This window comes from Oreochromis niloticus, linkage group LG18 (assembly GCF_001858045.2).
Source record: "Oreochromis niloticus isolate F11D_XX linkage group LG18, O_niloticus_UMD_NMBU, whole genome shotgun sequence".
NCBI classification, from domain to species: domain Eukaryota; kingdom Metazoa; phylum Chordata; class Actinopteri; order Cichliformes; family Cichlidae; genus Oreochromis; species Oreochromis niloticus.
This window is the reverse complement of record NC_031982.2, coordinates 35,125,433-35,149,457: the sequence shown is the minus strand read 5'-3', so window position 1 is coordinate 35,149,457 and position 24,025 is coordinate 35,125,433. Positions and strand designations below refer to the sequence as shown.

The 24,025-nt window shown below is 44.0% G+C and overlaps 1 protein-coding gene across 8 annotated transcripts; it reads left to right on the top strand.

The window, feature by feature from the left end:
- The first annotated feature begins 1,296 nt into the window (after window positions 1-1,296).
- Window positions 1,297-23,279, top strand: LOC102079916 (zinc finger and SCAN domain-containing protein 2). 8 transcript variants are annotated; one of them, XR_002057052.2, is made up of 5 exons: window positions 1,305-1,748; window positions 2,532-2,813; window positions 5,955-6,527; window positions 7,682-7,767; window positions 7,853-9,337. XR_002057052.2 is itself a non-coding variant. In XM_019347555.2 (4 exons), exons 1-4 carry the CDS (start codon window positions 1,577-1,579, stop codon window positions 9,863-9,865), a joined length of 1,332 nt encoding a protein of 443 aa, XP_019203100.1. In that variant the 5' UTR covers window positions 1,302-1,576; the 3' UTR covers window positions 9,866-9,961. The 8 variants fall into 8 exon arrangements, 7 of the variants coding, with proteins under 7 accessions (XP_019203099.1, XP_019203098.1, XP_019203097.1 ...); XM_019347555.2 differs by lacking the exons at window positions 7,682-7,767; window positions 7,853-9,337 and adding an exon at window positions 9,561-9,961 and having other exon boundaries at window positions 1,302-1,748; XM_025900186.1 differs by lacking the exons at window positions 7,682-7,767; window positions 7,853-9,337 and adding an exon at window positions 15,172-15,373 and having other exon boundaries at window positions 1,304-1,748.
- The last annotated feature ends 746 nt before the right edge of the window (window positions 23,280-24,025 follow it).

Below are 24,025 nucleotides of genomic sequence, written 5' to 3'. Positions count from 1 at the left end.
ATTAAGTTTCTCAATGAGAGTAACGTATTCTGAATACTTTGAATTACTTAATATGTTATCAAGCTTTTTACAACTACATGAATGTACTATTGCTGTGTGATTTATTACTGTTACTGAAGGTTACTCGCCATACCAATACCAACTAGATGTTTAAACCTTAATATAAATGAGTAACAGTAGGGTGGACATTAGGTAAGGCTGTGCTTTTGCAGTGATCTCGTATAGAAAACTGTTTCTGTATCAGCAATATGTTTTCTTCTTATCTGTTAATAATCATGTGGAGCTGATTATTGATGATTATTATAGATAGATGATACATTTGCAGCTAGCATGTTGTTAATGCTATCCATCAAGTCTAAAAACAGCATGGCAATACGTGGAGATCCTGAAGGCTCCAAAAAGGATCAGATTATATTTTAAATATTTGTTCAATTCTCCTCCAAACCCCAGCAGCTGTCTATTGTAAGTTTTGAGTGTTTACTAAAATAAAAATAAAAGTGTTCTAACATCTCACTTGTTTTTATTCAGGCATACATGTTTGCTATGTTTATTAAGAGAGATGAAGCTTGTGTTTCTGTCATGTAGTGATTGTGCTTACCTGTATGAAGCTTATAGACAAACAGAAACAGATGATATGTAAAAGTGAATTTTACAAAGTGCTTCAGATACTTTTTGATCTTTTTTTCTTAAAGAAATCTACGACATCATGGTATTTTTTTTATGTCATGTGTCATTTCCATTGCAAATATTAATCACAGTTAAATTAAGAGGGGAGCTGTGATGTCATCAAGTACACTGCCGTGGAACGATCGCGCTGCGTTCTCGGGACGTCCGGACTCCCGTGTGAACTTATGAAGTCCGGACTAGTGAGAACGCGAGTACTGAGAAATAGTCTAACAGTCTGTAGTCTGTAAACTAACCTCAGCTAACGCCAGCTAACAATGTTAGCTCGGTGGCGAGTAGCCTTCATTAATAGTAATAAAAATCACACAGCAATAATACGTCAAAGATACTGAAGTTTGATTTGATTTGCACCAATGAAACACAGTTAATGAACATTTATTTTAGACCTACATCAAACAATAAAATATTATAAAGCCGTGCGTTATTATTCTATATTGTTATTATTCTTCCTATTATTCTATATTCTTTCCATTTTCTCTCCTTTATTATTTATAACACACTGTTTATGTATTTATGGCTCTGTTTTGTACATTTAAATAGGTTTTAGAAAGAAAGAAGGACGTTTATTCCAAGCGGAACAAAGAATTTAACATCCTCCTCCTGCCGGAACTTCAGAGCGGGACATCCGGCGGAAGTAAAGATTTTTAAAAGGCGGCAGTTTGGTTGTTCCAGCGTTGACTTTTGGAGGCTCGCTTTGTGCTGTGTGTGAGCCGAGTGTGTGTGAGCCGTGTGTGTGTGAGCCGTGTGTGTGAGCCGAGTGTGTGTGAGCCGAGTGTGTGTGAGCCGAGTGTGTGAGCCGAGTGTGTGAGCCGAGTGTGTGTGAGCCGAGTGTGTGAGCCGAGTGTGTGTGAGCCGAGTGTGTGAGCCGAGTGTGTGAGCTGTGGCAGTAACAATGCCTTCAGTTCAGTATCTGAGAGAGTTTATCAACGAGCGACTAACTGCTGCTGCTGAACAAATATTCTTGGAGTTTGAAAAAACGATCGTCCAGTACGAGGAAGAGATCGACCGTCAGCGCAGACTGCTGGATATCACCTGGAAACCCCAAATCAAGCTGCACAGGACAGGTGAGTGTCCCTCTGAGGGAGGATCCTAATCACAGCTCTGCGGGACATTTATGATTGTGAGGACTTTTTGGAGATGTGAGCTAACAAAGAGCAAACAGAGGACAGGACTGCACTGTGCTCCATTCAAACAGCAGGCGCTGAAATCAGCCTGGATTTGAGCCTTTTCTCTGACCTGGATCCATCACTCAATCCTGTGAATCGTTTGAAAAACTTTTTGTTTGGCGGTGAAACGTGTGTGTTTGATGGTGCGTTCAGGTGCACCTCCTAAACTCAGTAATCTAGCCTGAAAAGTTTTTTCCTTGATTTCCTCCTTCTTCTTCTTCTGCAGAGCTGTAAAGAGTTCAGTGTTAATGTCATAACAATCAGTCTTTTTTTATTTCTCCATCAGTGATGTCAGAGTGGGCGCCCGGGCCCTTTGTGATGATTGTCATAAAAGCTAAAGTCGCACATGTGCACGGTTCCTGTGGTCACGTTTACACTCGTGTGAGAAAAACAAAGTCCAGCATGTTGTTGTTCAGAGTCACGGACGTGACTGAAAGAAGTGACAGAGTTTAATGTGCAGCCTCGGCACAATCAAACCTAATTTTGAAATTATGAACTGCTGCTGTGCTGAGGTGGCTTTACCTTCCAGATGTTTGTCTTTATCTGAATAAATGCAGATCTGACATCAGTGACTTACAGCTGATTGGATGGCTGAACTCTCACATACATGAGCGGCGCAGTCATGCTGTAAAGTCCTGTTAATGTTTCTGTGGTTGTGACTTCTTTCTTCTGTCCCTCCAGACGTCCCACAGCAGCAGGTCTGTGAGGAGGAGGAGGAGGTTCTCCCTGAGCAGCAGCTCTGGAACCAGGAGAGGAGCTCCAGTGTGGACCAGGAGGAACCAGAACCTCCACAGATTAAAGAGGAACAGGAGGAACTGTGCAGCAGTCAGGAGGGAGAGCAGCTGGGACTGAAGGAGGAGACTGAAGTTCATAATGATCCTGTGCAGTACGAGGAAGAGATGGAGCGTCAGCGCAGACTGCTGGATATCACCTGGAAACCCCAAATAAAGCTGCACAGGACAGGTGAGTGTCACTCTGAGGGATGAATGAACTCACACATGACTGGGACTCATGGAGGCTCCTGATCACAGCTCTGTGGTACGTTTACTTTGAGGCTGCAGGGATGTTTCTGGAGGACAGAAGGTTAATGTGTCTCTGTTTAAACAAACATTCAGCTTTAAACTCACCCGAGGACGCTGCTACGAGGCAGGATTGGGGTTTTCCTCTCACACTTCTTACTGGGTACATCACCATGGTAACTGATGGGTTATTGCAGCATAACTTTATCACAGTAGATGTCTTTCTGAAAGTGCTGTAACTAAGTTTAAGAATATAATCCACCCACTGTTATCATCTTCAATGCCCTGTACCAACATAGAGCAGAGCAGCTACCTGAACGCTACTCCAACAGAGGTCGATTATCTTGTTAATAATTTTACCTCCTCACTACGTACGACTCTGGATACTGTAGCTCCTGTGAAAACTAAGGCCTCAAATCCAAAGTACCTGACTCCGTGGTATAATTCTCAAACACGTAGCCTAAAGCAGATAACTCGTAAGCTGGAGAGGAAATGGCGTGTCACAAATTTAGAGGATCATCATTTAGCCTGGAGAAATAGTTTGCTGCTTTATAAGAAAGCCCTCCGCAAAGCCAGAACATCTTACTATTCGTCACTGATTGAAGAAAATAAGAACAACCCCAGGTTTCTCTTCAGCACTGTAGCCAGGCTGACAAACAGTCAGAGCTCTACTCAGCCAACAATCCCTTTAACGTTAACTAGTAATGACTTCATGAACTTCTTCACAAATAAAATTTTTATCATTAGAGAAAAAATTACCAATAATCATCCCACAGATGTAATATTATCTACAGCTACTTTTAGTACCATTGATGTTAAGTTAGACTCTTTTTCTCCAATTGATCTTTCTGAGTTAACTTCAATAATTACTTCCTCCAAACCATCAACGTGTCTTTTAGACCCCATTCCTACAAAACTGCTCAAAGAAGTCCTGCCATTAATTAATGCTTCAATCTTAAATATGATCAACCTATCTCTAATAATCGGCTATGTACCACAGGCCTTCAAGCTGGCTGTAGTTAAACCTTTACTTAAAAAGCATCTCTAGACCCAGCAGTCTTAGCTAATTATAGGCCAATCTCCAACCTTCCTTTCATATCAAACATCCTTGAAAGAGTAGTTGTCAAATATCTGGACTCTCATTGACAACGCTACGTCCAGATGAACAGAATCAGTTTTTTGGGATTTGCTTACCTGGATGATTGAACATGCATCAAGATATTTTAACATTGGTAAGCACTGCTTAAAGCTACTGTGCAAGTATGAGCGAACAACACATAGACTCCAATTTGTTCATGTAAATGGAGAGTCCTCTTCGCACACTGAGGTTAATTATGGAGTTCCACCATGATGCACTGAGTGTTTCTTCTTCTGTCACCTTTTTCACTCAGTGTTTATACACATCTTAGCATTTAATTATTAGTTGTTATTAATCTCTGTCTCTCTTCCACAGCATATCTTTATCCTGTTTTCCTTCTTTCACCCCAACCGGTCGCAGCAGATGGCCCCGCCCCTCCCTGAGCCTGGTTCTGCCGGAGGTTTCTTCCTGTTAAAAGGGAGTTTTTCCTTCCCACTGTCGCCAAAGTGCTTGCTCATAGGGGGTCATATGATTGTTGTTTTTTTTGGGGGGGGTGGTTTTTGTTTTTTTGTTTTTTTTGTTTTTAAAAATTATTATCTTCACCCTACAGTCTGAAGCGCCTTGAGACAACTGTTGTGATTTGATGCTATATAAATAAAACCGAATGGAATTGTTGATCTGGGCAGTCAAGGAGGGAATATTGTCCAAAATGATACCAAAATCTTTGGGAGGTGTGGACAAGACAGCCATCTATCCAGTCTACACATAGAAAACAGCAAAGTGTGTATTTTGGACAGAGTGTTCTTTGAACCAGTAAGCATCACTTAACTTTTAGTGCTGTTTATTTTGAGCTCATTATTTGTAATCGAGGTGGTGATGACTCAGGCAAAGAGAGGTGATGTAAAGTGTTTGTCTGTCTTCTTTCACTCCTCTTTCAAACCATCTGTCTTCTCTGTCCAAAATGTGAACATTGGCATCCTCAAAGAGTGACCTTTGACCTTTAGATGCAGATGGACTGCTGAGTCTTGTCCTGTGGAGGTGGCTCTATGTTGTGCCATGCGCTTGTGAAGTGGCTGTTTGGTCTCTCCAATGTAGAGGTCTGGGCATTCCTCGCTGCACTGTACAGCATACACCACTTTGTTAAGTCTGTGTTTTGGAGTTTCGTCTTTGGGATGAACCAGTTTGTGTCTGAGTGTGTTGCTGGGTCTGAAGTACACTGGGATGTTGTGCTTGGAGAAAACTGGTTCAGAGGTGAAATGTCTTCAAGCAACTTGGAGAAATCCAGACGCTTTTATCTCCAAGCTACTTAGATGATGTAAAGTGTTGTCTCATCAGCATAAAAATGAAGCTGTATTCCAAAATGGTGGGGAATATTTGTGAGAGTAAAGGGAGAGATTGTAAATAAGAGGAGTCCCAACACTGACAGTTCTGCTGTGAACGAGCTGTTTTGTGTCAGATAGGAAGGATGTAAAATATTGTAGAGCTGTGTCCATGATTCCAATACTGGCCAGTCACTCTAACACAGTGGTTCTTAACCTTGTTGGAGGTACCGAACCCCACCAGTTTAATATGCGCTTTCACTGAATGCCTCTTTAGTGAAAAATAAAATATGATTTTTTTTCAAATTCAAGACATAAATATTTTTTTTTTTTTTTTTACTGGTGCACAAAATGAGCCGTGCATGTCACGGCGGAGGCTCTGCCGAACCCCTAGGGTTCGATCGAACCCAGGTTAAGAACCTCTGCTCTAACAGGAGAGGATGGGAGATGAGGTTAGGAGCATCACTGCTGATAAGAATAGTGATAAGGTTGGCCCCAGCTCACTGGTGATTTCAGCAGTAGCTGTTTCAGTACTGTTCCTAGAATGAGAAGTGGATCAAATGCTTTGTAGAGGTTATTGTGAACTCAGTGGGCCTGGAGCTGAGATGCTGTCTGGGTGATAGAGAAGTGTTTATGAAAATGGATAGCATGATGAATATATTTACAATTTTACAATTTTTCTCTCCAGACATCCCACAGCAGGATATCTGTGAGGAGGAGGAGGTTCTCCCTGAGCAGCAGCTCTGGAACCAGGAGAGGAGCTCCAGTGTGGACCAGGAGGAACCAGAACCTCCACAGATTAAAGAGGAACAGGAGGAACTGTGCAGCAGTCAGGAGGGAGAGCAGCTGGGACTGAAGGAGGAGACTGATACCTTTATGGTGACTACTGCTGAGGAAGGAGAGCACAGTGAACCAGGAGGAGACGGGCAGCAGCTCCTCTCTGATGACTCTCCTCAAAGTGAAATCACAGATGAAGAATCCAGCAAGTGTGAAGAGTCAGGGTCAAGTGAAACTGTGACCTCGGTGCCAAAGAAGAGACAGAAGAGAGACAGAAGTCACGATGATGTGGAGAGCTGGACTGTGTCAGAGAGTCCCTGCAATGCTGCCACAGGTAGAGAGTCTGATGTTTGCCAAAAATCTGTCAAGAATCAGGCCCAAAGAAAGAAACCCCACACTGATGTGAAACCGTATCGTTGTGATACATGTGGGAAAAGCTTCAGTGATAGAAGTACATGGAAACGCCACCTTAGAACCCACACAGGTGAGAAGCCATATCCCTGTAATACATGTGGGAAAAGTTTCAGTCGAAGCAGTACTTTGCGTACTCACATGAGAACCCACACAGGTGAGAGGCCCTATTCTTGTGAAACTTGTGGGAAAAGTTTCCATAAGAAAATGAATTTATCTATCCACATGAGAACCCACACAGGTGAGAGGCCATATCCATGTGAAACTTGTGGGAAAAGCTTTAGTCACAGCAGTTATTTGTATAATCACAGGAGAACTCACACAGGTGAAAAGCTGTTTGCTTGTAATACATGTGGGAAAAGCTTCAGTGATAGAAGTACCTGGAAACGTCACCTTAGAACCCACACAGGTGAGAGGCCATATCCCTGTGATACATGTGGGAAAAGTTTCAGTCGAAGCAGTACTTTGTATATTCACCAGAAAACTCACACAGGTGAGAGACCATATACCTGTGATACATGTGGGAAAAGTTTCAGTCGAAGCAGTACTTTGTATATTCACCAGAAAACTCACACAGGTGAGAGACCATATCCCTGTGATACATGTGGGAAAGGTTTCAGTCGAAGCAGTACTTTGTATATTCACCAGAAAACGCACACAGGTGAGAGACCATATACCTGTGATACATGTGGGAAAAGTTTCAGTCAAGAAAGTATTTTGATGTATCACAAGAAAACTCACACCGGTGAGAAGCCGGAAGCTCGTGAAACGTTTCAGTATGAGTAGGAATTTGATAGACTGCATGAGAACTCTCGGGGTTGTTGTTTTCCAGAAATATCTGTCTTTTATGCTGTATTCCTGTTTGTGGTCAGTGTTTTATGTGAGACTTTGTGCAGTTTCAGTTTCAACTTCAATCTGATTTACAGGTACAAAATAAAAGTTCAATATTTTGAACTTTTCTCACCCAGCTTTATTTGCAGAAACCCCGTGCTGCATGTAGCTCCAAGAAGTATTTGGCTCTGGCCATTTCACTTTTAATCTCGTCATGCGTTGGTATCTGGCAGTGCTCTTGTTTATGCTTAGGTTAAATCTCAAGGGTCCATGTATACACTGTTCTTTGTTTTTGTTCCTTTTATCCATGCACACCATTGAGTGTGGTTCTTCCACTTTTGTGATGACCTGCAACTGTGACATCCTGTCCAGCTCTTTTTTTTTTTTTTTTTTAAGATGATCCTTAAGTGGAGCTGGGACTCTCCGTGGTGCATGGATTAGCGGCTGTGCATCATCTTTCAGCTGGACACTGTATGTGTATGGTAGGCATCCCAATCCTCTGAGAACTGTCCCTGCGTGTGCACTTGCTGCTTCTGCACAGTTGATGTGGTATACTCTTTCTACCAGGTTTAATCTGTTGGATGTCACCCCACCTAGCAGTGACTCCAGGCCCTCTGGTACAACCGTAAACAGTACATCATAATCTTTGGATTTTACTGTGACTTTCAGTCTGCATTGACCACTGATTTCAATGTTCTTCCCATTGTAGTCTTTTAAAGGTACTCTTCTTACTTGTTTTGGGCTTTTGTTTCATAGCATTGATCTCTGTCATGCTGATTAGGTTTGCTTGTGCACCCGCATCAATCCTTAGTGTCACTAAAGTTTCATGTATTGGGAGTATATGCTTCATAATCTGAGCGCCTCTCACTTTCTTCTGCTTTATTGTGCTCAGTTTTTACATCTCCAGGAGACACTGTGCCCACAAAGAAAGTCTCACATTCTTTCCATTACATTTTAAGCATCTTTTGCCATAAGCAGGACACTGTCAGGGTTCATGTCTGCCACCACATGGCTTACAGGAGTACATTGGATCATCTTTGCTGGCCTCTATTCTATTCTATTATTTCTGTCACCAACTTCCTTGAACTCGAACGTGTTGAAGACTTCAGTGGCGTGAGGACCAGCCACTGTGAGCAGCAACACAATTTTCCTGGTGTCGGGTTTGGAGTCTAGTCCCATGGCAGCCATATACAGCTTAGACTGATGAGCTGAGACTGGTGTCCACATCCCCACCAGTTTCAGCCCTTCCAGTGGATTCAAACTTTCCATCTCGAGCAGAACTTTGGACGGCTATCGCTTTTACCTTTTACTCCTGACACTTGATCTGATGTGCTCTCCTCCTCTACTGGATCTCCCCAGGGTTGCTGTCTTTCACCCCTTCTGTTCATTCTGTAAACAAATGAGCGTCGCAGTAATTTCACTAACAGACACATCCTGAAGTTTGCTGATGACACAGTGATCGTTAGTCTTCTTGTGGGGACGAGTCAGGCCATGGGCAGGTTGTAGAAGATTTTGTGGCTTGGTGTGATGAGTCCTTCCTTTTCATTGAATGTGTCAAAAACAAAAGACACCAAATCAATTCAAAATATATTTCTATAGCACATTTTAAAAGACCGGAGTACATCAAAGTGCTTCACAGTAGTACTGCTATGTGGGTAAAATTCAGGGCAGAGCATGACAAGTAAAACAAGGTACAAACAGTGCATTTACATAGTGCAATGCACCAGATGAAAGCCAAACTAAATCGCTTCAAAGACCCAATTAAACAAGTGGGTTTTTAGGCGCGATTTAAACAATTGAATGGACTCAGACGTGCGGACATCACCTGGGAGATTGTTCCAGAGTCTAGGTGCGGCAATAGCAAAGGCACGGTCACCTCTGGTCTTTAATCGAGACCTTGGTTGCATTAAAAGCAGTTGGCTAGACGATCTTAGTGGTCTCTTGGGGTTCTACAAGTTGCGGAGATCGGTTAGGTAGCTAGGCGCCAGGTTATTTAGAATTTTAAAAGTAAACAAAAGGATTTTAAAGTCAATACGGCATTTAACGTGATAATTGATTTTAGGAAGTCTTTTTATAGGTCATCACCTGCTATGATTAAAGCTGCTGATATTGAGATTGTGAAGAGTTACAAGTATTTAGGGGTTGTTCTTGCCCACAAACTGTGTTTTGAGCCTCATGCTGAGGCCACTACCAAACACGTTCAGCAAAGACTGTTCTCTTTAAGGGAAATGAGATCTTTTAATGTCTCATCTGAAATGTTCTCCTTGTTTTACAGAAGTTTTATTGAATCATTTATCTGCTTGGTTTGGTAACATGACTCTGAAGAACAAGAATCGGTTGGGACTTTTGGTAAAACCTTGCAGCAAACTCTCAGGGCGTTGGCAAGATGGACTTTTGACCATTTATAACAAGCATGTGCTGAGGAAGCCTCATTCTATTGTTAACTGTTTGAACCATCCACTTCACAGTGAGTTTGACTTGTTGCCCTCTGGCCGTCGTTTTAGAGTTCCTGTGAGGAAGACTAAAAGACTCCAGGTTTCTTTTATCCCGACTGCAACCCGTCTCCTTAATGGCAAATAACTGTCTTGTGGCTTTTTATCATTGTTTTGTTTATTCTCATTGTTGCTGCTACACTAATTTCCCCTTGTGGGACAATAAAGTATTGAATTGAATTGACACCATGAGTTGTTCTTGTAGTGCTTGTTAAAAATGACACAGCATCCACGTCTGACATGTGAACGACCTATCCAAGCTTTATTGTTCAACACCACAGACCAGTCTTATTTATGTGCTACCCTGCTGCCACCCATGAGATTCTCCAAAATGTACTGCTCCCTGCTGGTCACCCTTGTCATTGGGGTGGCTGTAAGTCAGATGGTAGAGCAGGTCACCTACTAACTGGGAGGTTGGTGGTTTGACCAACTATCCTTGTGTCAGCCTGAGCTGCTGAATGAAGGCTCCACAGCATCATGCTCTGCCTCCATACAAACTTTCAGTAGAAGATATTGTGAGTGCACTCTGACACTGTGCTGGGCCCATCTGTACACATGACTGTCAGCTTGTTACCACGCTTCTCAGGTAGTTGTTCTGCCCTCTAGTGGATGAGAATGTAATTGTTCTGCCTGTTACTCATGCTGGTCGCTTAGAGTACCATTCAGGTGAAATCAGATCATCTTTCACGGCACACCTGATCATTTCTCATGGCACGCCTATTTGAGAAATGCTGAACAAGAGAGTTGAAAAAGAAGTTTATAGAAGTGCAGCTGGCTAAAATTCTCAGGGATGGAAACTTGTTGATAGTGGTTAAGACAGAAGAACAGAAAAACCAAGTGTAAGAAGACTGTGGGAGAGAAAAGGATATTAGGAGAAAGAAAAGTGACACGGGGGTGATTACAGTTATTCCAATAGAGGAGGATCTAGAAAAGCTCAAGCGGTTTATTAAAAGTCTACTAAATGGTAAAAAGACTATTAAAACAATGAATGGGGAGAGGGCTGGTAGCGTGTCAGTACTTTTGGAATTCAGGAGGCTGTCCTGCCAGATAGAGTTAAAATAGGATGCATGAACTTTCCTGTTAGAGCATATGTTCCCCTGCCACTCAAGTGCTATAAATGCCAAAGATATGGGCACATCGCTGCAGTTTACAAGGGGAAACAGAGGTGCCCCAGGTGTGGAGGTGAACACAGATGTGAGGAATGTAGGGATAATGTACAGGATAAATGCAGTAACTGGGGGGGTGGGGGGCAGCACAGAGTTATGGGCGTTGTGAAGTCAGAAACAAGGCCATGGAGGTCAAACAAGTTAAAGTAGTAGAAAAATAACATCTCCTTTCTCCACAATTCCCTCTGATGACCTCTGGAAAAACATCCAGAGGTCACCAACACTGGTTGTCGTGTCACTCCTCGACCCACATGGCTCCTTCCATGTTTGTCAATGGCATCATGGACATTGGAGTCACAGCTCCGGGGTCCACTGCCCTCGTAATCACCTTCTCTATCAAACCTCTGGCACAAGGAATGAGACAACAGCCACAAGTGACCAGAATACCCACTAAAACAGATAAAGCATGACCGAAATTACTAACCCTTTCCACCGTCCGAACACCGAGGTCATCCAGCCCTCCAGCGGATTCTCAATTCCAGAGTCTTCATGCATAGTTTTAGACAGACTCCTCAGACCCTCCAGAGCTCGGGTGACCGAGCCGTCTGGAGCAGTGTTATTCGGGATGAAAGTACAACACTGATCACCGAACATAGCACAAACCCCGCCTCTTTCGGCCAATAACATGTCCAGCGCCATTCTATTTTGCACTCCCATTAAAGAAGTCGGACCCATTTGCTCAGATAGCCCTTCCACTGCGTCTCTGGTAAGGTTAGAGAGTCTCAGCACATTGTAATGGACGTAATTAATTCTGTCTACATTCTTATTTGGGGTCACTGGAAAGAAAGCAGAAATTATGGGAAGATTTTCAAACCCAGCGGCTATTTGATCAGCAAGTTTATACTCATTCGGGACTCCCCTGGGCACCTTTATGGAATCAATCCAGGTAGGTGAATTCCTAGGATCATAAGCATGTGTCCCTTCAGCCCCTCGTTTTACCAAAATGTGTCTTTTGCGCCTCAATGTCAATGTGCGTGTGTTGTGCTGTGGAATAGCTTTTACCTGGTTACCAATTAACGTGAGTGGTGCTCCTAGTCTCACCATTGCACACGTCCCCACGCTTCCCAGAGGAACACGAACCAAGAGAGTTTTTTGCCCACAATAATAATACAACCCACTTCTAGCCCATGTCCCAATTAGAGTGGTCGCATCACTTACATTATTTGTGATTCTCCCCGTCTGGATAACAGAACACCAGCTTGGGTCAATTTCTCCCAGCTTATATTTTACTCTATCTGTGGAAAACTTAAAACACGTATAGTTATCTTTTCTGGGCATAAATGATCCCGCTTTGGTGTATTTGTCAATCGGTGGGAATAAACTGGACAACACAGTACAGTTGCCAGTACTCACCGCTCCTCTGGTCATTCGCAACATACAGTCATAGCCCCAGTGGTCTTCTGGATGTAAAGGTGCAGGTTCTGTAAACAAACGCGGCCTAGCAGACGCACAAGCTATACAATTGGACACTTCCTGTTCTCTCGCATTTTGAGCCATCCAATCCAGCCAGATATTGCTGTCACTGAACCCTGTGGCACGTTCGATCAACTCCTGAGGTTTTAATCTGGAATAGTCCACTGACAGGACTCGTCTATCCTTTGGTTCCTGCTCCTCTGATACAGCGTCCAACGACCCGCTTCCCCCTTTTCCTGTAACATTGATAACAGCATTTGGTGAATTGTTAGTCCTGTGTGTTCCTGCATCTTCTCGAACTAGTTTTATGGGATTTGCCTTACCAAGAAAGTTAACCTTAATTAACCCCTTTGGATCAGTTCCTACAGTTTCTACACCTAAAACTAAATATACGGGGTTTTTACGACGCCAATTTCCCAGAGACAAAGTCAATGGATTTTGAGATGAACTATAATCCCTCTGAAGTTTTAGCTCATTCTCTAGTCCTACTTCTGGCGGCTCCCAATTTTCTCCCGTGTAACCCCTCACCTGGTTCCAGTTCCGGCACCAGCTTTCATAAGGCCGACTTCCCCTTTCGCAATGTGTGTTTACCGCATAATCCCAACAGACCCACACGTTATAGTCTCTCCAGCTACTGCTTGCTCCCTTACAATTTATAACATCACATAAATCAAACGTAAATGCCGTTGTAGAACCATTAACATAGTCTAGTTCTAAGCCACCATATGTGCTGAGACACTCGTCCTTTTTACCTGAGACCTCACGCTTTGTTCTCACCCACGGTTTACTTTCACTACTTGGTGTCTCGGTTGGTGTTGGGCTGGAATGACCTCCTCGTTCAGACAGTTTGCTTGGGGCGGTCTGCAAAAAATAAAGCAAAAAACATATGGCCATGATTAGTATCATGACCGACATCAAACATACCACAGAAAGCAACATCTTAATGTCTTTTCTCCCCTCACGAGTTTCTGGTTGTTGTGATGGCATCGTGTCAGGCAAATCTTCTAAGATTTCTAATTCTTGTAATGGCATTATGTAATGCAACTTTTGTGCTTTAGCATAAGACTTCAACTCTCTCTTCTTGTTACAGTCTTTTCTCAGCTTATCAGTTCGTTACCACTCCTTTTTTGTGGCGTGGCGATCTTCTCCTCGGCTGCTCTTCTCTCTTCGGCCTCCCAGGTGGACTACTGGTTGGCCCGTTGCATGGCTGAGAGGATTTATTCTGCCTCTTATTTCCAACCGTGTTAGATGGAGCTTGGCCTTCCCCCAGCAAGCCCTCCTCTGCTGCTGCGCACTGCGTCCAGTGGAACCAAGTGTCACCTTTCCCTTTCAACTGGACCGCTGTAGCCGTCCGGGCAGTCACCTCAAACGGACCTGTCCAGCGGGGCTCCTTCCACTTTCGCTTAATGACCTTCAGCCAGACCGCCTTCGCGTCCGGAACCTCTCCTTTCCCCGTGGGTTTCTCACACGCCACCTGTTTTGTGAAACTGGACACAAGTGCTTTCAACTCATTAAAATATTCAGTGTGAGACCTGTTAGTTTTCCTGGGCTGCTCCGCCGGGCCTACTGTCCAGGGTGCCGGAAACTGCCTCCCGGTCAGCAGCTCGTAGGGACTATATCCTGTGGACTGATTAACAGACCAACGTATGGTCATCAAAGCAATCGGCAGGGCTGCAACCCAATTCAGCCCTGTGTGTGCGCAAATTTTGGCTATCTTATTTTTCAGATTTAAGTTCATTCTTTCTACTTTCCCTTGAGATTGAGGATGATACACTGTTCCAAATTTGTGCTGAACACCCAACATTTTCTCCACTTCTGCCAAATCTTGGTTTTTAAAATGAGTTCCATTATCTGATCTAATTCTTTTGGGAAACCCATGTCGAGGAATGTAATGATTGATTAAACACTTAATTACACTCTTCGCGTCCTCCTTCCTTGTTGGCCACGCTTCGGGCCAGCCTGTCAAAGCATCTACACACACCAACAAATACCTGACTCCACCAGGACCTACATCAATCATGTCAGTGTAATCAATAACAATCTCCTCTCCTGGGCTCTCAGGCACCTGAAACTTACCTGATTCTGGCTTGACCGTTGGCTTGGGATTGTGTGCTCCACAAATTAAACACGTCCTGGCCTTTTCCCTTATCATTTCTCTCAGGTCAGGATGCCACCAATGACACAGATTCTTCTCCATCTGTGCCACACCCACGTGGGCAAGCCCATGGGCCTCACTTACCTTCTGTTTCGCCATTTTGGCTGTGAGCACGGGACGCCCGTCTGGCCCCCGCCACAAGCCACCGTCCTGACAGGCTCCTTTTCTTTGCCACACCCCTTTTTCTCCGGTGTGGCCTCCTCCTGAGCCTGTCTCACCTCCTCAATCCTGTTGGTGATCACTTCCTCTTCAGCTATCACTTGGATCATTTGTCTTGGTCCTTTGTAGCCGGCTGCTTCCTTTGCGGCTTCATCTGCTTTCTGATTTCCTTTTGCCACCATGCTGGTTCCTTGTGAGTGACCCTTGCATTTTACGATGCTTACCTCATCCGGGTCTCCCAGAGCCTTTTCCAGTTCCTCCATTTCCTTTTGGTGGCAAATAGGTGCATTGGTTGCTGTTCTGAATCCGGCTCTTTTCCACTGGGCCAATTCCACATGCGCTGCTCCAAACGCATATGCTGAGTCAGTGTAGATGTTCACTCTCCTGTTCTTGGCCAATCTCAGAGCTTGAATTAAGGCTATCACTTCAGCTCTCTGGGCTGACTGCTGTCCCTCAATTCTTCTTGCTTCTTTGACCTGATACTCATTTCCTACCCTGCAGACTACAGCGTACCCTGCCTTCAGTCCTTCTTCATCTCTGTGGCAACATCCATCTGTGAACCAATCTTCGGCTCCAGGTATGGGTTCCGCCTTCAGGTCTTCTCTGATTTTCTCTTCCACCTGAGCTTTTTTGACACAGTCGTGTGGTTCTCCTGATCCTATTAAATCTGCCATGTTAATGCCTTCATGAGTGAATGTCAAATTTGGGGCGTCTAAGACTTTGCTCAATCTCTGTTGTGCCAGTGATGTCATGGTAAACGCCTGTGAATTGACATACGCCACTACACTGTGTGTAGTCAGTATTTTTAAGGGGTGCTCTCTCACTACATGTGCTGTTTTCTGAATGATTTTTGCGACCCCTGCTGCATGTTGTGTGCATGTGGGATGCCTTGCTTCTGTTGGATTTAATTTTATGCTGACATACATGAGCACTTGCCTACTTCCCCCTTTTTTCTGAAACAACACGCCATTTACAATGCCATTTGTTTCAGAAACATCCAAATAAAATGGTTCATTGTAATCAGGTGTTGCCAAATCAGTAGCTCTTGACAAATCCTGTTTCAGTGAAATGAACGCGGTTTCAGTGTCAGGCGTCCAAGGCAACACTGCCTTAAGATTTCGAACGCCAGCTGTCTTAATAAGATCCCTTAAAGGGGCAGTTTTTCCTGCATAGTTTGGGATAAACTGTCTGCTGTAACCTGTCAAGCCAAGAAAAGAAAGCAATTCCTTTACAGTTCTCGGTTTTGGATGTGTCAGAATTTGGTCTCTGTGTGTGTTCATTAACCCCACTGATTTGTGTGCAATCACCCAGCCCAGGAATGTTACCTCTGGTCGAACTAATTGCAGTTTTTCTTTACTTACTTTGAAGCCACATTCTGCCAGTCTGTTCAACGCCACCAGAGAAGCTGCCGTACAAGCCGCTGCTGACTGGGCTGCAATTAAAAGATCATCTACATACTGTATTAATGTACAGCCTTCAGGCAATTGACATGGAGACAAGGCCTCTTTCAGCACCTGATTGAAAATGCCTGGAGACAATGCAAAGCCCTGTGGCAGCCGAGTGTATCTAAACTTTCGGCCTCTGTATGTAAATGAGAAAATGTCTCTGAGTGACTCATGCAGTGGGAGACAGAAGAATGCATTTGCTAAATCAATACAAGTGAACCATTTTTGATCCCATTTCAGTGCAGTTAAAGCTGTGTATGGGTTTGGCACAGGCACAGTGTCAGTACGCAGTATGGCATTAATTGCTCTCAAATCATGTGTCATACGGTACTTTCCTGTCCCCTGCTTTTCTACTGACAAAATAGGTGTGTTCCAATGTGCGTATGATGGCTCTAACACTCCTACCTGCAGCAGCCCTTCAATGGTCTCTGCGATCCCTGCCTCCGCTTCTGGTTTGTGTCTGTACTGCGGTCTGTTAATCGGTACATCTGACTTGAGCTGGAACAGAACAGGCGAACAAGTAGCCAGACCAACGTCCGTGGGCCCTTTGGACCACAGACTGTCAGGCAGTTTAGACAATTCAGCAACAGCATCAGGATGATCAGTTCTCTCCCTACCGTGTGTTCTGGAAATTTCTTTGTGTTCAAGCACTACTGTGTCGTCACAGACACAGTTGATTCGATATATTTTACATTTTTGTGCATAGGAAACATTAGGAATTTGTGTGGACTGCCACCAAGCGTTATCCAGTGCTCGCTTAACCATCGGTCCCAGATCCCTCGCCTCGTGCCCATCATGGACCGCTAAGGTAATGTGCGGAGCTGAATCCTCTCCCACATTATACCAAGGCAGTTGTTCATCAGTTAATTTCACAGCCGCAGCGACATCTTCTGGTCCAATATAAATGTTTTTACAATGCACCTTCCAGGTCTGACCCTCAAGCTCAGACTGGAAATGTTCCCGATAGGTGTCATCATCTTCTCTATCATAGAACAGGGTAACATGGAATGGATCTCGTGGCGAGGAATAGACGGCCAGGCTCATTATCCAGGGTTTCCACAGCACGAATTGTCTCAGAATGTCTTCGTCCACCAACCTGCCCCAGTAAATGTCGGCTTTCGGTTGTTCAGAGTCTTGGACTAGATATTGAGTCTTTGAAAGTGATCCCAGGCACGGGAATTCTTTTCCTCCCGGCAGAGCAACTGTCAGTCCATCTGCAGAACACATGATTGTAGCTCCCAGTTTCACAAGCAGATCCCTGCCCATGAGGTTTACAGGCACCTGTGGTGACACCACGTATTGGTGTTTCAAAGTCTGTTTTCCCAGCTTGGTCAATGCTGGATCAGTGAGAGGCAGAGTCATTGGAACACCGGAAAAGCCCACCACATCAACCGTGTGACAGGAGAGTGATGTTCTGTCTGGTGTGGCTTTCAATGTTGAGTATGTTGCTCCAGTGTCCACCAGAAAGGACAATTCTGTCCCCTCCACGGACATCGACAGCATGGGTTCTGCCATTCCCACACTGTCTGCTCTCTCCGGGTTTTGTCAGAACTGCTCGCCCCCCCCAGCCCCAGTCGACTACTGGGTACTGAGCAGCTGGTGCCGCATTTGGGTTTGGTGCCTGATGTACTCCCCTGAAACCACCTCTTCCTCTCGGGGATCCACGTGCCTGGGGTTGGTAGCCTCGCCCTTGATAGCTGGGGGTCGGGTTGGGGCAATTTCGAGCCCAGTGTCCTTGTGCTCCACATCTGAAGCAGCCAGTGGTCCAAACTGCGTTGCTGGGATTCCCTGCACTCTGAGCCCTTTGTCCTCCCCTCCAGGATCCACCACGCCCCCTCTGCGATCCCCCGGTTCCCCAATTCCCTGCAGGTTGGCGCTGCCTTGGTGCCTTAGCGGGCCAGCGGTCATCAGGGTAGAGGTTCGCGTCCAAATCCGGCCAATCAGGCACAGGATCAGGCTGTGGGGTTGCCACCATCATTCTCTTAGGGCTCTCTTTATCCTCCTTCTTTCTTTCACTGGCTTTATTTTTTGCTTCGGCCAGCTGCAACTTGACCAGCCACGCCTGTGCCTCCTCCAGCTCTTTCTTTTGTTTGTTCACACTATCCTGTTCGCACTGCAAGCGATGGGTGACATGCCTCTCCCACTGCACAGAATCTGCCACGGCAAAATCAGGATTCTTCTCTAAGTCAGCTGCGACTTGTTTGGGCAGTCCAGCTAGAATGGCGGCACGAAACCAAGCTCTATGCTCCCCCTCCTGGCCGGGATGTATGCCTGTTTGCGACAGCCACTGCTCCTTTGCTTTTGCTAAAAACTCTCTAGGGGTATCTTTTGGATCCCAAATAATCTTTGGTATAGCTCCAGTGTTGGGTGCTGGATATTTTTCACGAACTGCCTTTGCTATTTCTTTTTGCACTCTGTAATAGGGAACATCATTAGGGTACTCAGTGGTCTTAGCTATCTCCTCTACATCAGACAGACCCCCCCCCCACCATACAACGTCCAGCCAGGGCTCTAAAGTCTCCAATGGCCAATTCGTCGCCTTCGGTCAGTGCCGCTAACTTCCTTAACCAACTTGCTCCTCCCTCAGTTATTGGTGGGAGCTGGGAAGCCAGGGCTTCCAAATCTCTGACCTTATATGCACGATAAATTGGCTGTTGTTTAGGTCCAACTATTAGGGGCATAACAGATTTTAGCTTAGACTTCACTGTCCTATGCTTTCCCTGCCCTCCCTGACCTTCTGAGTGGTCAAACATGGACCTCCTTACTCCTCGTGCTCCTACAGTCTCCTCCTTTGTTGGATTTTTTCCCACCGTTCTGTTCCTCAGGCTGATGACTGGACCTGGGTCAGATTCAGCTTTTCCTCTCATGTCCTCTTCCTCATCACTCTCTTCTTCTGATGATGTCACACAGGCAGCTTTCTCTACCTTTGACATTTCTCTTGCTGTCTTCTGTCTAACTTCATCCAGTGTATGCAAAACCTCCAACAGGCCACGTTCGTCCTCATTCATACACCCATGCACTCGTCCTTCCCATCGTTCCTTCTTCAGTTTGGCCAGGATCCCTGTCCGAACCGGTGCTTCCCGGGCTGGTGTTGGCAATTCCTTGAATTTGGACAATGTGAGTTCGTCTCCTGGTGATGTCATATCCTCCATTGGAGAGGCCAATTCAGTCTGGTTCTCTGGCCTTGACGGTCCTTCCATCGGGTCTTCTTCCTGGGCCACGTCACCACCGGTCAGCGAATGGTGAGGCGAGGACAAGCCTACATCTGCAGCTGAGGCCATTGTCCCTCCCCCATCCATGGGCTGAGTGTCCACCGCGCTAAACCCTTCTCGGGGAATTGTCAGGGGTGCACTCACATATTGCACGTCTGCAACTCCCCCCAGGACCACGCCTGTTTGACCCTCCGGGCCACGCACGTGTCCTCCTTCAAAAGTCATCATAGGCATGACATATGGTGGTGGTGGGGCACTGGGTGTCAATGTGGCCCAGGGATATAATCTTGGGGTGTGAGATTTGTTAGCTTCTTCTGCCTTTGGAGTCAACTTCTTCATCTGGTCCTCTAGTGTCTTATGTTCTTGTTTCAATTGTTTCAAAGACTCCATGATACTTACCATGTCTTCTGTTTTTCCTGTTACATCCTCCTTTTCTTCCTTCATCCAGGAACATGCTGCATTCCACAAGAACAGCCACTTGCAACATTGTGTGTGTTTTGCCTTTAAGTCCTTAATTTCTCCTTTGGCTTTCCGGTTGACTGAACGCCCCTCTGACTCTTTTTCCAGTTGTTTTATTTTCTGCTCACATCTCTCTCCTTCCGCTTTGAGCACTATATTTAGGGCTATTTTATCCTCCAATCCTTTCTGTTGGGAAGCAATAAATTTACTTACCTCCGCTTCCATAGCCTGACACTCTTTTTCCACTGATTTGGATGCTCCAAGAGCAGCCAAACGAATGGCTCTCTTGAGCTGTTCAAGCTGCTGCTTAAGAGGCTTATAGCCCCTTTCTCCACTTGATGTCACACTTGGGCTGTCAGCCATTTCCTAAAACACAGACTTACCTCCCCAAATGACGTCACTCGGCTCCTCCTCCCGGGTTACCTCGCTACGTCTGCCTTTCAGTTTCAGAATCAGTCTCACCGCTTTATCAGCCACTATCTCCTCCTCCACCTGCTCAACAACACACAGTTACCCAACCTGTCAGAAACTATCCCCGAGTTAACAACATTCGCATTAAATCACACTCCTTTACTTTCCACGGTAATTTCATAAAGACACCAGCAGTGTATGTTGTCCTGTGTGCACGATGTGATGTAACTCCATTCACAGAGCATCAAATCAGCACAGACTTGCATCAAGGCGCCATCATCCTACATTAATAATAAATAAATACACACCGTGCTCTTGAGAAGAGAGCGACACACCAATTAAACTCAGGCTCATCTAATTCACAATTACACCCATTCAATCACACCCTTTGAAACAACACTCTGCAAAATCTCCTCCATTTCAAACACACCGCCACATCCACACAATCTCACCCACACACTTTCATCACCCATATTATTCATTTAAAATCACATCACTCCAGAACGTCACAAGCAGTCACACGGCCACCATCATGCCAGTATATTAAAATCAGACCCACTATCAACAGCCTCAATCATTGAAAAAAGGAAGTCAGCCGCAGAAGAAGGCGCCCATCCCGGGTCGTCTACATTCCCAGCCAACTCAATCAACCCCTGAAATAAAAAGTAACAACGGCTCAAATAAGCATCTAAGTCCTCCGCCTCTACTTCTTCCCATATTGTCAACTCATATGGGTCATCCTCCGTCTCTACATGACACACACAGTTAACCTCCACCAAAGACCCTACCACTCGTGTAATTTCAATCTTACAGGACGCCTCTAACAGCATGGTTGGATTTCTATATAATTTTATCCAACCTAAAATTTTAAATTAAAATAAAATAATCTTTAAAGTTTCTCCCTAAGTACAAATCTAGTTCAACCTCTCACAAAGTTGGTGCTACACTGACCCTAACAAGTCCACTTTATTGTGTGCTCATGGATGCTCTTCTATCAGAGCTGTTTTAACAAACCACATTTTATTTAAACTTATTACTTTATCACTTTAACAATCTGTCACACTTATTAGTGGCTCATTTTTTGCTTAAAGCGTATGTCTGAACTTGATCACAGAGACCGAGCATTATTCAGCACTTCAAGCTGACAAACTCCTGTTTCTCTGTATCAAGACAGCTCATAAATCTTTACCAATTCTCTCCTGATAATGTCCTATAACTTCCTCTACTTAATTTACCGTACACTATAAGTACAGTTTAAACTAGACTTTAAAATTTCAACTAAATTAGGACATCCTTTTATCTTTATACACTCATTAATTCACAGTAATCAATTAAAATTGTACACGCTCATATAACCTCAGTTAGGCTACAGTTTGCTTCCCTTAAACACACCACATACTATACTAAAATCAAAAGATAACGGGGTTAAGTAATATATTTATAAACTTTATGCTTTAAAAGGAAACTTAAACTCTCATAGCATCAAACATACATTGCTTAAAACCATACTTTGCTTAAATCAAAAACACTTTCAAACTCACACCACAGTTCCTCATCATTCAATCACAGCAGTGAAACAAAACTTCATTCACTTTCTTATAATAAATAAAACCAGCATTTGATTATAAAGAACATTTGCAAAGCATAATTATACATTCAATAACACGCTGAACAAGAATAAAACTCCTTTGTGCACTCCACAACAGTCACCTCATTTGCATACACCCGCATCATCTAAAAATAACCTCCAGCGCTGCAGCACGCGCTCAGGCTCACCAGCTGATCACAGACAAAATTCTTTTTCTTTTACATTATATTACAATGACGTCCGACAATCACAACCACAAATATCAGGCCTGACATTATCAACACCTAAATAATTTTGACAACTTTAAATTAACCGCCCAGCGGACAAACTCCCCGAGTTTTTGCAACCAATGTCACCGTTTATCGATCCCGGACCGCGGCCTGATTTCTAAAGTTCTAACACAATTTAAAAGCGTCACCCAACCCAAACTTCACCTGAAAGTTTTAAGTTGATATTACACGCCTGAAACCCGGTTTCTCTAACCAAAAAAGCGCAATGTACTATCCCGGACAGTAAAAAGTGATTCAATCACTGGCTATACTGGAATGCCCCAATTTCCAAAGTCGCCAACTCACTATCCCTCATTAAGGACAACGGCGCGCGTCCGAACCGTTGGCAAGCGTTACCTTTTGGGCAATGCGCTTCTAAGCAGTCCAACTGCCGTTTTCAAATACTTTAAATACTTTGGAAACACCACATAAAATCACACAAGCAATTATATTGATGTTCAAGCCCGGCTTTATATTCAATTGAGACTTGAGTGTCACAAACTTTCACCAATTACCTATCATACTAAATTCACTCTGCAGTCCAACTGCTTTAAATACACTTATTCTCTTTAACCAGTACTATCATTTTCAACGTTTCATTATCATTACTTCAGTTTCAGATTTTTCACCAAAGTCAAAACAGACATTTACCAGTAATTTCAGTGAGCAGACTTTCAATTTACACAGCCCAATTTGACACACTTTGGTTCATAAGATCAACAGGTGGTGCCTACCTTTTGATGTATGCCGGCTTGTCACTCACTGTCACCACTGACCGCTGCCTGAGCGCCTGACACCTCGGACCCCTCTCCGTCCTGTACTCCCCCCCGGACGAGCCTCCAAAATGTTGGGTTCAAAATATTGGGAAGAAAACACAGGAGGAATGCAAGTAACCACAATGGTCCAAAAGATGAATTCAAGCGATGACTTTAATGAAAATCACACGTGTGGGAGACACACCCTGCAGAACATCAAAGGTGGATCCCTCAAACAATAAACAACACAAAGGTTTTATATGGGCAGGTTAATACAACGCCCCTTCATGTCTTAAGCAGATACAATATTTGCATACGTCAAATCAAACCCACAAAACCCCAGTTAACTTTTGACCCCTTTTAAAAGAACATCGGCTTCCATCCTTCTCTCGGTGCAGTCCCCGCACCCACAGTCCCCACAAGACAGTTAGACATCCTGTACTCTTATCAAACCATCACATACACCCACAGAAAAACTGCAACCCTAGCAAGCATGCTTACCTTTCACCTAAATAAACTCACTTGTATATCTGTGTGCGTGTGGGTGTGTGTGTATGTCTGTGCATGTGTTACCCTTGCCTTGCACCTTATGTGACCTCTCTGCTTATGCAACCAGGCTGAGGCCATCCTATGTGTGATGATCTTGGCTTATATGTAAAATGTATAAAAAGGTATTAAACAAATGTCTCAATCTGATACCACTACTTAAAACTTAATAAAAAGGTATACATGAATAGAAATAATAAAAGAACAGAATACAAATGTATTGTAAGCATGTGCAATCCTTCCATAACTCAGGTCATCCTCACAGTAGATTGGCTAATCCTAACGCTAACCAAAAGTTTATAACCCTCAAGAGACGACTTCTTGAGTCACAACTCCTTTAAAGGCACAAATGCAATGTGTGTAAAATAATCATAGGTGCTCCTGCAATGACAAATTATCATATGATTATACTGGCACCTGTACATAAAGTAAATAAAGTAAATAAAAGTGAGCTTAAAATGAATGCAAACTTTAAGGTAATATCAATAAATGCATCAATGCAAATGCTTGTTATATGATTATGATGCGATAACAATAACCAAATAATAAAACTGAAAATAGTAAAATGAACTGATAAAAAATGGCAGGAAAAATAACATCTCCTTTCTCCACAGGTTCTAAGGCATTGTATGTATATGTGTGAACTTCTGTATGTAAGTAAGAATGTGTG